Source organism: Cricetulus griseus, chromosome 7 (assembly GCF_003668045.3).
Source record: "Cricetulus griseus strain 17A/GY chromosome 7, alternate assembly CriGri-PICRH-1.0, whole genome shotgun sequence".
Lineage (NCBI taxonomy): Eukaryota > Metazoa > Chordata > Mammalia > Rodentia > Cricetidae > Cricetulus > Cricetulus griseus.
This window is the reverse complement of record NC_048600.1, coordinates 39,274,367-39,287,067: the sequence shown is the minus strand read 5'-3', so window position 1 is coordinate 39,287,067 and position 12,701 is coordinate 39,274,367. Positions and strand designations below refer to the sequence as shown.

The window sequence follows — 12,701 nt, the reverse complement described above, 5'->3', positions numbered from 1 at the left end:
GAAGGATGCCACATTTCTGATAACCTTCCCCCATGGTCCCACCTACCTGATGCTGTCTCATCTCCACTCTCATTCTTCAGTGACCTCTTCAATGTTTGGCATCTCAAAATCTCTTCTCTTGTGACCACCTGCATCAGCTGGCCTCTGGCCATAATTATCATTTTCTTAACCCACAAGGTCATATGAAGAGAGAGTGGTTCTGTATTAAGATCTTGTCATTGGCTGCATAATAGGCTGGTATCTCTACAAAACAAACCCTGCAGTAACTACATCTGGTTTCTTTTAATGTCACTAAGCCTTAGTTTTCTCATCTACTCAGAGGACAGATCGTACCCATTAGACTGAGAGACAGGTGAATGCTTTAAATCCATAAGCTGGTAAAAATGTTATTAGTTACTTAGTTTCTGATTGATGGCTGTCTTAGAGTAGAGATGATTCACTGTAAGCACTGGCTTGACCGAGGATACAGCAATAAGCTAACTCCATTCAAATTCTGAGTTGTTTTGCTGCCTGATCATCGCAAGACTCCCCAGAACAGTAGCATGCTGAGATTCTACATGTTGCTAAGTAGCCAATGACAGTATGTAGCTGAGTTATGTTTGGAACAGGCTCTTTTATGTATTGTCTGTGTTCTTCAATGTATACTTGTGCTAATCAATCTTTGCTACTGGTATTTAGAAGATAATCACAAACTTAGGTTAAAGCTGGAATCAAATCTTAGGATGATTGTTTAATCCATGAGAGATATGGGCAAGTTTAAGAAATTACCAAGCTTCTGCTTGCCTCATCTCTAAAGTGAGAGAGTTGGGTGGTCACTAACTCTTTGGCTTCCTGAGAAAATGTCCATTGGTTTTGAATGCAAGCTCTTCAGCTATAGCCTGATATCAGCACTCAGTGTATCATCATCATCATCATCATCATCATCATCATCACCATCACCATCATCACTAACATCATCACCATCAGCAGTGTCAGCTCCATGCGTGTTGAGTGAGTTCAAGCATATTTTCCCCCCACTCATGCTTATATGTGGGTCCTCTTCTCACTCGCTTTCAAAAGGGATGGAGTTACCAGAGATGTACCAGATTCCTAAAAGATACACTTAACCCCTTCTGGGACAAATCCAGCCCCCAAATCACAGCCCAATGCCCTTCTGTTGAGTGGGGCAGGCAATGGCACTAGCTTCCACAGTGTTTTCATTTTTTAATCTGCATAAAGTCTATGAGGAACATATATTTTAATTTCTAGCTTGATTTCCCAGTGAGAAGACTGAGATAACTTTTCTAATGAGACAGCTTGCACTGACAGCCCTGCCTTCTAGATTCACTGATAGCTCTGTTTCATCTTAGTGGGAATATAGTAGAAAGTAGGTGAAATGATAGATGTTAGAGAGACTGAGATGACAGGGGAAGGTGTACATTGTTTCCAGGTTAGAGAAAGGCCCTTATAAATGACTTTCCAAAGTCCAAGGTTATCTAGTCAAACAGTCAAATTTAGGAGAAACAGGAAAGTCTCTTAATTTAAGCCTATTTTAATGCAACATAAGCAATGGAATTGTACCTACATGAGGTGACTAAATGTGCCTTCATATATTCATCTTTTCAACATGGGCATCATGATAGTTCCCTCTTAGAGCTTTTCTGCTTCATTTAGTTATTCGTTGGTTTATCTGTATATGCCACATCTCATGTATCTATGGTATAACATACATGAAAACCCAAATACAAATAACCACAGGGAAGGAAAACATATGCACCTCACTGGGATGTGTACCTTCCATAATAGACTGTTGGAAGTGGACGTGGAAGATAGACTCAACACTGGTCAAAAGCAGCCATATCACTCGCCTCTTCTAAGTAACAAAACTGAAATATACCTGAGAGTATGAGGTTGAAGGCAGACACATCCAGGACAGGGCATCCACAATGGTACAAAGGCCCTAAGAACATGCCCCACCCCCATAGCTTAGCTCTGTGTACTCAAGGACCATTTGAAAAACCAATGGAGCTAGCAAGATGGATCAGTGGGTAAGGGTGTCTGCCATCAAGCCTAATGACCTGATCCCAAGGACCCACATAGTAGAAGAGAACCAACTCCAATAATTTTTCTTCTTACCTCCACATGTGTATTGTGATAGGTGTGACCACATACACACACACACACACACACACACACACACACACACACACACACACACAATCCCTACTGACCATGAAGTTTGGGGCCCTCTGGGACATATAATTAATAGAGTCCCCAGAACCTGCAGGTAGAATCAAATTGACTTCATCCAATTACTATGTTGGGGGATCCCTGCTGTCACCTTCCAGGTCAAGAGACCAAGTCTCAGGCTGTAGGGGGTTTTGTAGTCAGCATCTTACAGGGTTTTAGATATGCATGTGTTGTGTTAGGTTTGAAATGTACAGCATTGGATTCACAAAGACTCACTATAAGGAACACAGATCTGGAGTTTTTAACAATAACAATATAGAATTGAAAAGCCAAAGAGTGAGGAGACAATAGAGCCTGTGACAATAAAACTTAAAACTTAACACTGGCGCTCTTTGAGAAGGGACAGTTATAGCTGGGCCTCACTTGCTCATGACAAAGCCTGCCCTTTGACCTCTGTGAGGCTTCTCACATCCCCTTGAGAAATACTAGCAGGTCACTCTTTTCACTTGACACTTAGAATTCAGTGGGTAATTATTTTTGGAAGAAAATTGCAGATAGATGAGATTTAACCTGGAGGTGGGGAAGTGAGAAATGAAGATGATATATGGTAAGCCACAAGACTAATTTAAATGCGCCACCAGCTGAGTCAGATGGACTCTGAATGGTTGATCTATGGAAACCATCTTAAAATGGAAGGAAGTCTGTGGATAAATAAGTGAAGTATGTCACTTCTATATCATGGGAAGCTGAATATACTTGTAATCATCTCTCTCGAGCTTCAGTTATATCATATGCAAAGAGGAATTCAAATATCTATCATTTTGTCTCAAAGAAACTAAAGATTCAAAGCAATATAATAGGAAATTTCCCTAGAGAGGCACACTACTACTAGTGATAGAACATCCCCCATATGATGTCCCCTGAGCAGAATCACAGAGGAAGTGGGGGTAAGGGGCTGGATTCCAGATAACTGTTCTCATCTTCCCTTTTCTCCACTTAGTGTTTTTTCTCAAATGGCCTGCATCAGTTTACTCATCTTTTGTTGGGGTAACCATAAGAGGGATTATAAGAAAAATGAAATAAATATGTAGGCATTTAGCAGGCTCATATTGAAGGCAAGTGCTCAATTCATATTTGATAGAGTTTGAAGTCTCAAGAAGCACAGCTCTTAGCATATGGAATTAAAAGTTTACTAATTCAGTGTTGGCAATTAACATAGTATAATCACCTTCAGAGTGTCCATTGGACTCTGACCCATATTACCTAAACCAGAATCTAGAGCAGAGGAGACCCAGCTGGTAGCACACCCCTGAGCTCTGCCTGTGAGTCTGTTGCTCATTCAAGCTACAAACCATTCAACCAGACAAGCAGCACTCAAACTCTAGTGCACTTGAAAATGACCAGGAGAATAGAAGCAACCCATGCTCATTCAGGGGGTCTTGGGTGTAACTTGTTTGCCAGGAATATCAGAAGTTCCCCAGGTAAACACCATGTTTAATCAAGATTGAGAATGACTCAGCCAGACACTGTCATCTACAACCAAGGTACAGACCAGTTTGTTTAAAATGAGGTGTAAGATGACATGTAAATGCATGAGTCTCTATGGAGTATAGAAAACATCTGATGCTTAGCATAAGTACCAGCCTCCCTTCTTAGCATGAGAGGTGGCTCCACATCTACACTGCTCCCTCAGATCATTTGATTCTTTCTGAGCTTGTTTGCAGACAGCATTCTTTTCAGCTACAATTTTCATTCTTGTTTGTCTCTCTCTGGTCATTTGGGATAAATGGCTTCATAGAACAATCAACATGTGGCCTATTTACATGCATCTAAATAGAACATTTGTCTTGAATTGTCCTTCAGGGTAAACAGAACAGAAATATCCATAAAATGCACAGCATAGGGTGATGGACACTAATGTGGCCCTTGAGAAGTCCAGTACCATTGCTCTATTGGCCATCACACTGAACCCCCCCACCCCACTTTGAGGCTCTTTGACACAATTTTCCATTGATCTTACTCATAATCAGCAATGAAAGCAAATGCTTAGAAGGCTGGTAGCAACACAGACTCATATTTAATGAGCTCTGTGGAAAAGCACTTTGCTGACATTTTATGGGGATTTTTCTGGACAGGAATGGCAATGGTTATGGGTATTTGAAAATAAAGGAGAATAGCACAGTATTCATGCTTAAATTAGCCATCAATTTTGAAAAGCCTTTTGTAAGTCCCTCTGGTACTAGAGCCATGTGTGCCATTTCCTTGTCTCTGCCACTACTGGAAATGATCCTTAGACCTTTGAGATTTGATATTACTTAACAGAACCAGTTAAGCCAATTCTTTATAGGAAGTAAGTTTTTGGAACAGATGTGATCTCCTTTGTTCACAAAAACATCCTCAAGAATTGTAAAAATGATGTGGGACAGGCCCAGTTACTCAGAAGCCTTAGGAAAGAACATCTATAGAGCCTAGTACCCTAAGACCAGATTTGTGATAAAGTAACAGCCCCACCTCCAAACAAACAAGCAGTAAAAAAGACCCAATGAGAAGAGAAAATCCAAGGGAAGGAGTTACCAGAAGGAATGGTGGATGGTAGGAGAGAAGGAAGAAGAAAAAGAGTAAAAATAAAGCAGGAAGGAAGAAAGAAGGAAAGGAGGAAAAGGTGAGAGAGAAAGAAGGAAATAGAGAAGAGCAGGAGAAAAAATATAACATTTTAAGAGTTAAGATCATGGTGTCCAAAAGATCACTCTTAAAGGCAACATCATATTACATAAAATTCTGGAAAACTTAAGATCGAATTAATTTATAAATTTATAAATCTGTGGGTTTAATTTTGCCAGTTTTTCTACTTATTCAATAACCTTTAACATCTGTATGGGTTGCCTACAATCAGCCCTGCTCACCATATCTAGCAATCTGGGAATTGGCCTTGTACCTCAATTGTCAGAATGCTTGCCTACCATACATGAAACCCTGGGTTGAATCCCTAGTACCAGGTAAAACTAAGGGTCGGGGCACATGCCTGTAATTGTAACATGACAGATGTGGAGGCAGGAGGATCAGTCAAGGTCTCCATTGGCTATATAGACTAATCTGTAGAAAGGAGCCATGCAGAAGCAACATACATGTTTGCAGAGTCTTATAGAACTGGGGAGTAGAGTCAGGCAGAGCTTTTTAAACAACACACACACACACACACACACACACACACACACACACACACACACACACCATTCATATGGAAATGTCCCTTCTAAGGGCCCACCTGCACCCTGAGACTCTACAAGGCTGCCATGTTCACTTATGGCTGAGCTCTTGTTATAGGCACCTTGTGAACAGATCCTTCTGAGTCTTTGTCTGAGGCTTGCTGGGTGTACACTTCCTGCAGGTTAGGCATGCCACATCTCACTACCCCTTATGTAAGACAAATCAAATTCCTCACCACATATCTCTTTCATTTTCAGATATATCAATTGTATTGCTCCTTAAACCTAGGGAATCAAAATTCAATAGTTTCTAAGTTTCAAAAAGTTTGGGGCATAATAAAAATGTAGCAAAGATTCAACAAAACTTTTATTGTTTTAAGATAGGCGACAAATGAACTTGGTTTTGACTTTTGATTTATAGAAGACAGTATTCTCAGAGAGTGTATAATTTTGTTAGAATTTTATTGGTTTAGAAGCAACTAGAATTTTCAACCGAACATTAAGTTCCAAGGAATATTTGAGAGGTATCTCTGTTTATATTCAAAGGTGCACCTCTTGTGACAGTAAAACTCTCCTAAGCTGTTTTATGAAATGTTCAGTTGCTGGATGTTTTTGAAACACTGGAACAAAGGCAATCATACTAAGACTCCCCCAGAAATGCATTTATCTGGGTTCTTGATCCCTATGCACAGTAAAAATCTAACAAATGAGAACCCAGCACCTCTCTGGGGTTTTTAAGGCATTTAAGACCCTAGCCAATCTCAACAAGCCATTCCAATTGGCAGGGTATAGATATTCATATTCCTAGGGAAATCAGCAGTACCTCTGATTCAAACACCTTACATCATTGGCTGGATTTAGTATATCAAAGCAAAATAGCATTTTTCATTTTTTAAAATATTCTTTCCAATATACCTCATTACAAAATAAACTGAGAGAAGTGAGGAAATGGCTCACTGGGTAGAGCATTTGCTGTGCAATTGTAAGGACCCTCAAGGACTCACTTAAAGCCAGACACAGTAGTGTATGTCTATAGTTACAACACTCCTACAATGCAATGGAAGGCAGAGAGGAGAAAAATCCTTGGAAGCTTACAGGCCAATAGTCAGGTGTACACAGTTGGAAGTAACAGGAGATGCTGTCTCAAATAAGATGGAGGGCAAAGACCAATACCAAGGTTGTTCTCTGACCACCACATGTGCATTATGGCATTCACATGACGCCCCCCAAAAAAAGAATAATTTTGAAAGGTAGTTATTGTTTCAGTTGATGAGATTTTTTTCTTCATATAGCAAGCTTAGTTTGATAAAGAAATTATTATCCATAACCTGATTCCATAGAATGTTCTCTTCTGCAGTAAGAGTATTTTTCTTTCCTTTTAAAAGAAGTTTTGAATAGTGTATCATAATATATGGAGTTTTATGATATTTCTAGTTAGTCCTGGTACATTCTTTTCCTAATCAGTCTTTATTTTTTTAAAAAAAAAAGTTGTACTATATATTTAGCTTAAAAACCTATGTATACACAACTGGAAATAGCTTGGCCTTAGCTATATTCCCTGGCATGTTTTGGTAACACGCAGTATTAATACCCTGGCACAATAATAGCTTGTACACGCCCACATCCTGATGCCCTCATGATTTCATTTAAGTGGTCCCGCATGCCTGTTTTGTGATCTTTCCAAGCTTTCCAAGTCCACGGTCCATCAGCACATTTCCTTGCCACACCCATGCAGACTCAGCCCCCTCCCCACCCTTCACCCGTGCACATGGAACCAATTGCCAGAGAGCACGTTTCCCCCTGAGCGAGCAGTATTGTGAATTTTATCTTCTCTTCCAGAAATCAGTTCGTCTTCGTTGCAACAGATGAAATTTCTTGTAACACCTCTGCAGGTAACAGACATTCCTACTTCCTGATGCTCCCATCTGAGTCCCAGTATCCTTTTTTTTTCTTTTTATCTTCATCACATGCAGCAGTTAGTCACTTGAGTAAGTCTAGTTTTTTTTATAAAGAGAGAAAGAGACCATATACTTTTGAGTGTAGCTGAAGCTTTTAGGATCTACCATGTGGAAAATAATGAGACATTTTGCTAACTCTGATGTTTATATTTCTGGTTTTAATAGTACCTGGTTCAGAAGGCTAACACTTGTGGTGAACAAATTCACAACAAAATTCATGGAATAATCAGTGTTCTTGTTGTAAAATACTGACCAAGGTAGCTTAGGGACATGACATGACATGACCCTGTGCTTTTGACATACTGTATTTATGTTTAGAGAGGTTGAATTGGGAATTATTTGGGATCTTTATAGACTATTACTGGCCATAAGAGACTGCATCCACAAAGCCAGTGACATTAAGAAATATGATTATGTCTGTCTTATAAGAAGGGGATCTTCCTTTCATTAGCTAAAGATCCTCTGTTTCCTTTCCTTCAACACATCTTCTCAAATATCAGGTCTTAAGGAAAGGAAGGCTTATTTTGCTAGCAAATCCAGGAAATTGGTGAATAGAAATTACCTAGTTACATGATATGTCCATCAACATAATCCCTCTCACTTTTCTTTGGTGTGGTTCAGAACAATTAAATTTGGAATTACTGGATGAAATACTAAAATATTCCCCAATGACTATTAGATATTTGTGTGTGTGTGTGTGTGTGTGTGTGTGTGTGTGTGTGTGTGTGTGTGTGTGTGTCTGTCTGTCTGTCTGTCTGTCTGTCTGTCTCTGTCTCTCTCTTTCTCTCCTTTTTTTCTCTTTTTCTTTTGTTGTATGTGTGTGGGGAGGGCTAAAGTCTAAACTACCTCAGATGATCACTAGGTAATCTTGCCAATGGGATGCTTTTGACCAAGGAAAGTGGATGTAACAGCCATAACCAAGCATGTCCAATGATATTTGAAAGCAAACATACCATCCAGCCATATGTACAGAAAGTACATCTGATGCCAGTCACTTTTTGTCAGTGGAGTAGTAAACAAAGGTGACAATTACTAAGAATGTTTCAGGCCCTGTTCAGAGTCTTTGGAGAAAATGAATAAAAAGGAGGGCAGAACTAGGACCATGCTTCTGGCAGGGCCACACAGGTCTCTGCATGTGGTTCATTTATACAGGCATTCTCTGCCTTTTTAATGGGGTTGAGGTTTTATTCCAAGAGTTACAGGAGCTAGATTCCTAAAGCAACTGCTTATGCCATTTACATAAAGCTTCTCTACTAATGCCCTTGCTCTCTCCTCCCCTTATCTCTATGCTCACATAGCTCTGCTTCTCCCAGTTAGAAGTGCTGCCAAAGCTCACACCACACTAATGCCTCACAGTGGAAGATGGCCTGTTAATTGCATGTCTGAGAGTGACAGGGTGAGAAATAGTTTTCTGGGACACTGGGATAACTTAACATTTCCAGAGTGGAGCAACGAAAAGGAGATGGGATGGGAGAGAATGGAGTTGGGAGGAATGGTAGTTTAGTGTGTGAGCGAGTGTTATCTGTGGATGGATGTCTGCCACAGACTCACTTGTCTTCCCTGTTAAACTTCACATGTGTTCAGTGTGTCTCAGGCTATATTTTGACACCATACATTAAAAAACAGGAGACTTGTGATGTCAGAGGTAGATATCGATCCCATCCCATGATCTAGCAACCCCTCTTATGTTAGCAAGTGGTCCTCAAACAACATTCTATAAAGAAGTAACATATAATGCTTGCATGAGCACAGCCTAGTTCTCCCCCATTCCTGTCTTCTCTAGGAGGACTGCTCAGTAAATTCTTAATGAATTGTTATGGATAACACTTCAAAGATACCACTGTTCCTCAGATGGCCAGATTAATAATGTGTTGTGTGCTTCGTAAGATCTCATTTGAACTGGAAGTTTTGAATCAAGGAGGAAAAAAAGATACCCATATCAATCAGATCCCTTGCAGCTAGCCTATTTCCCATACAGAGTCAAAAGGAAAACTCAGAACTGCAATGAAATTAATGCCTTCTAGGAGATCTTCCCTTGAAAGCTGCAAAATCCCAGTGCATGCACATCCTACACAGCCCACCTGTCTGAACCCCCACTTGCTTACCAAAGTGGTACCATAAAGGGCAGGCCTATTGCATCCTGGTATCTATCAACAACTACAGTTCAATAACAAGCCTTTTCCTTTTTCTTAAGAGGAGAAAAGTATCAATGAGCTAGGCTGAGGATGAGCTTGTTGGTAGAAAACATACCTGGTAGGAATAAACCCCTGGGTTTGATCACCTACACTGAATTAAAAAAATCAGTATCCTTCAAATCTTTGGATGGCTTTGGAAGGCTTGCTGGATTTTATAAAAATACTGAAAAGGATGGATGGGTTTTGGGTATGGTTGCAAATTGTGGGAGATATGAGCAGGCAGTCTGTCTGTGGCTTAGTAATGGTGAGATGATCAGCACCAGCAGAATCAAGTCATGATCTGTTGCTTGAGCTCACCAAGGCAAAGGGGGCATATTTTGCAGAGAATATTCTCTAGTTGATTCTGCATTTGCTAGCTGCATAGGGTAGTTGCCCATTCACATTTGTGGTCTATGAGAGTCTATGTGGGAAAAACAATTTTTGTACTTGGTCGCTTTTCCTCTGGATGGGGCTGCCCCTTTAACAGCAGGGTATAGGGCTAACTGTTGCATCTACCTAGCCTACTTGAAGCATCTGTTAACATACAACATCAAGAACCTCCCTTAGTTTGGAGTCTGCAGGAATGTAAAGTATGGAGGGGATGCTTTTTCCTTCAGAGAAAACCCCCCACCTCTGTGAGTCACAAGAACATTTCTGGGGTAAACTAGTGACGGCAGCAGAACAATATGGGTCTTATGTGAGAATGGAGGTTGAAAATCAAGTTGCTTAATGGCTGGAATTCTTTCAGGTCTTTGTAGTTATGGAGATGCTGTCACATTCTGGGAAAGCATCTAACTCCTGGGGTCAGAATGAGCCACCTGCAGATGAATTTCCATACTAATGGAGAGCATACTCCAAATCATACAGATGAAAAAGCATAGGATAGACCTGTATATAAAATTGGACTGGAGCCAACAAGATAACTTAGTGAACAAAGGTGCTTGCATCAAACCTGATCATTTGAATTTGATTCCAGGAGCCTATGTGGTAGGAGTGAATCACCTCCCCAAATATGCCCTCTGAGCTCCACATGCCTGCCATGGCACATGCATACCAGTACATATATACATATGCATGCATGCAGAGTAAAAGTTAAAATGCAATAAAAAATAAATTTGAAAGATAGAGTTACAGCATTTCTAACTAATGATAATAACAGCAGGGGAGAGGGACTCTAAGGTGCCATGCAGCTTTAGTTTCCATGCTCAGAGACACTTTCAGGACTACCGTGACACTGTAAAGACACTCAAATCTAATCAGGGAATGAACCAAGTGTTTCATTTGTGTTGCTCTATTAAAAACAGCCAACAAAAATCAACCTAGGTATAGAGATAGTCTATTCTGTTTCTGGTTCTAAACTACAATCCTTCACTTGGAAGATACCAAGGCAGGAACTCAAGCATCCAGTCACATCAATCCATTGTCAAGGACAAGAAGGATATAAGTGATACATACTGCCCTCTTGCTCTCATCCAGCTTGCTTCAGTCCTGTGTAGGTCAGGATCCTCTGATCAGGTAGTGGCACTACCCACAATGGGCTTGGTCAAACAGCCCCCACAAACATGCCCATAGGGCGCCCTGATAAAGACAATCAACTGAGACTTTCTCCCAACAGAGTCTAAATTGTAACAAGTTGACAGTTGAAACCAATCATCAGACCAGATGATTTTGCAGCTGAAAGTTCATCAAGTTGAGCAGACAACCAGGGCAAAGGCCATGCAATTAGGCTTGCTTACCATTCCAGAGCAAAATGTCCAGGGTGGTCAGAGCAAGTGTATATCTTAGAGCTATCAGGGAGTAGCAGGAGCTCAGAAAGGCAGCTCAGACAAGTTACGACTAGAAGGCTGTGAAACCATCTGGCATCTTCCATAATCACTGGGGGATTCATTTCTGTCTCATTATTTAACATAGGCAGTCAGAGATCTTGATAGAGGTCAGAAAGGTATGCGATAAGAACAGGAGAAAAAAAGCTTCTATGGAGATTCTTGACAGTGTAGAAAGGGATGGTGACAGCCTCCGGTGATGCTTGGCCATGGGATTTAAGGAACTTTTGTTTTTGAAAGTTTCTGAACAATGTTTGATAGGAAAATAAGCAGGACATGCTGGTAGGGTTGGGAAGCACAAGTCTGGTCCATATTAAATGGGGCTCCTGGGTTACAGTCACCTTTCCTATGGCTGTGACAAAATGCCTGACCAAAGCAACTTAAGGAAAGAGGGTTTTGTTTTAGCTCCCAGCTTGAAGGCACCATCCACCATGGTGGGGAAGGCACAGTGGTAGGAGCGTGTGGCAGTGGATCACATTGGATCTCTAGTCAAGAAGCAGAAAGTAATGAATGCTTTAGTGTTTTGTTTTGTTTTGTTTTTAATGTCTGGGACCCCATCCATGGGATGGTACCACCCACATTCAGTGTGGATCTTCCTTCCTTGAGTAAACCAATCTAGAATCTCCCTCATAGATGTGCCAGAAATTTGTCTCCTATATAGTGCTAGACTTTGTCAACCTGGCAATCACTACTGACCATCACAATCCTCTCTCTCCCTCTAGTGTGGTATAAGAGTCATTTCCAGGTGTAGAGGGTCACATTGAGTCCTTTGCCCTTGTAACAGCTGTGTCTCTTTCATGGGCTCTATGGAATTCTTCAGGCTGCATCACTAACTTGCTATTATTAAGTTCTATGTGCTGGCATGTAATAAGTTATATATGGATGTGTATAGGGGCTAGAGAACTGGCTCAGTCAGTAAAGTTCTTGCTACACAATCATGAAGACCTGCTTCCAAGCACCAGAACCCATATAGAAAAGCAGGCCCAGTTTATAGTGCTTATGATACCTCAGACAGGGTCTCTGAAAAATCCTAGCTAAATGAAAATAGCAAAAGCTGTGGGGGCCATCCACTGTGAGGCAGGTCTCTTAAATAGTGGAGCAATATTTGGCAATCCAGGGCACCAGGTTGAGTGTGAGCACTGTTTCCTTCCTGTATTCCCAATTGAGCCTACATGCATACATACACCTGCAATAAAATTTCAAATAATATTTAGAAGAAATTGCTAAATTGGCCATTCCTTTAATGGATCCTTCAGCAAGTTCCCTCTAATTGTCGTCCCCCCCCCCGCATCAGGGTGTTCTGATGGCTCAGCAAACTTGTCAGGAAGAAAACTGACTTCTGGTTAATTGGTGTTGTCGCCAGAGGAATGT

At 40.8% G+C, this 12,701-nt stretch overlaps 1 protein-coding gene across 7 annotated transcripts in view; it reads left to right on the top strand.

The window, feature by feature from the left end:
* The window catches only part of Rbfox1 (RNA binding fox-1 homolog 1), a 356,901-nt gene that overhangs the window by 333,713 nt on the left and 10,487 nt on the right, over positions 1-12,701 (top strand). For 2 of the 7 annotated variants that reach the window (XM_035447734.1, XM_035447733.1), the window contains one exon: positions 7,215-7,267. The exons of the other annotated variants lie outside the window; for them this stretch is intronic. In XM_035447734.1, the coding sequence (XP_035303625.1) occupies positions 7,215-7,267 (53 nt within the window). The remainder of the gene's footprint in view (positions 1-7,214; positions 7,268-12,701) is intronic. 7 annotated transcript variants of the gene reach the window in all.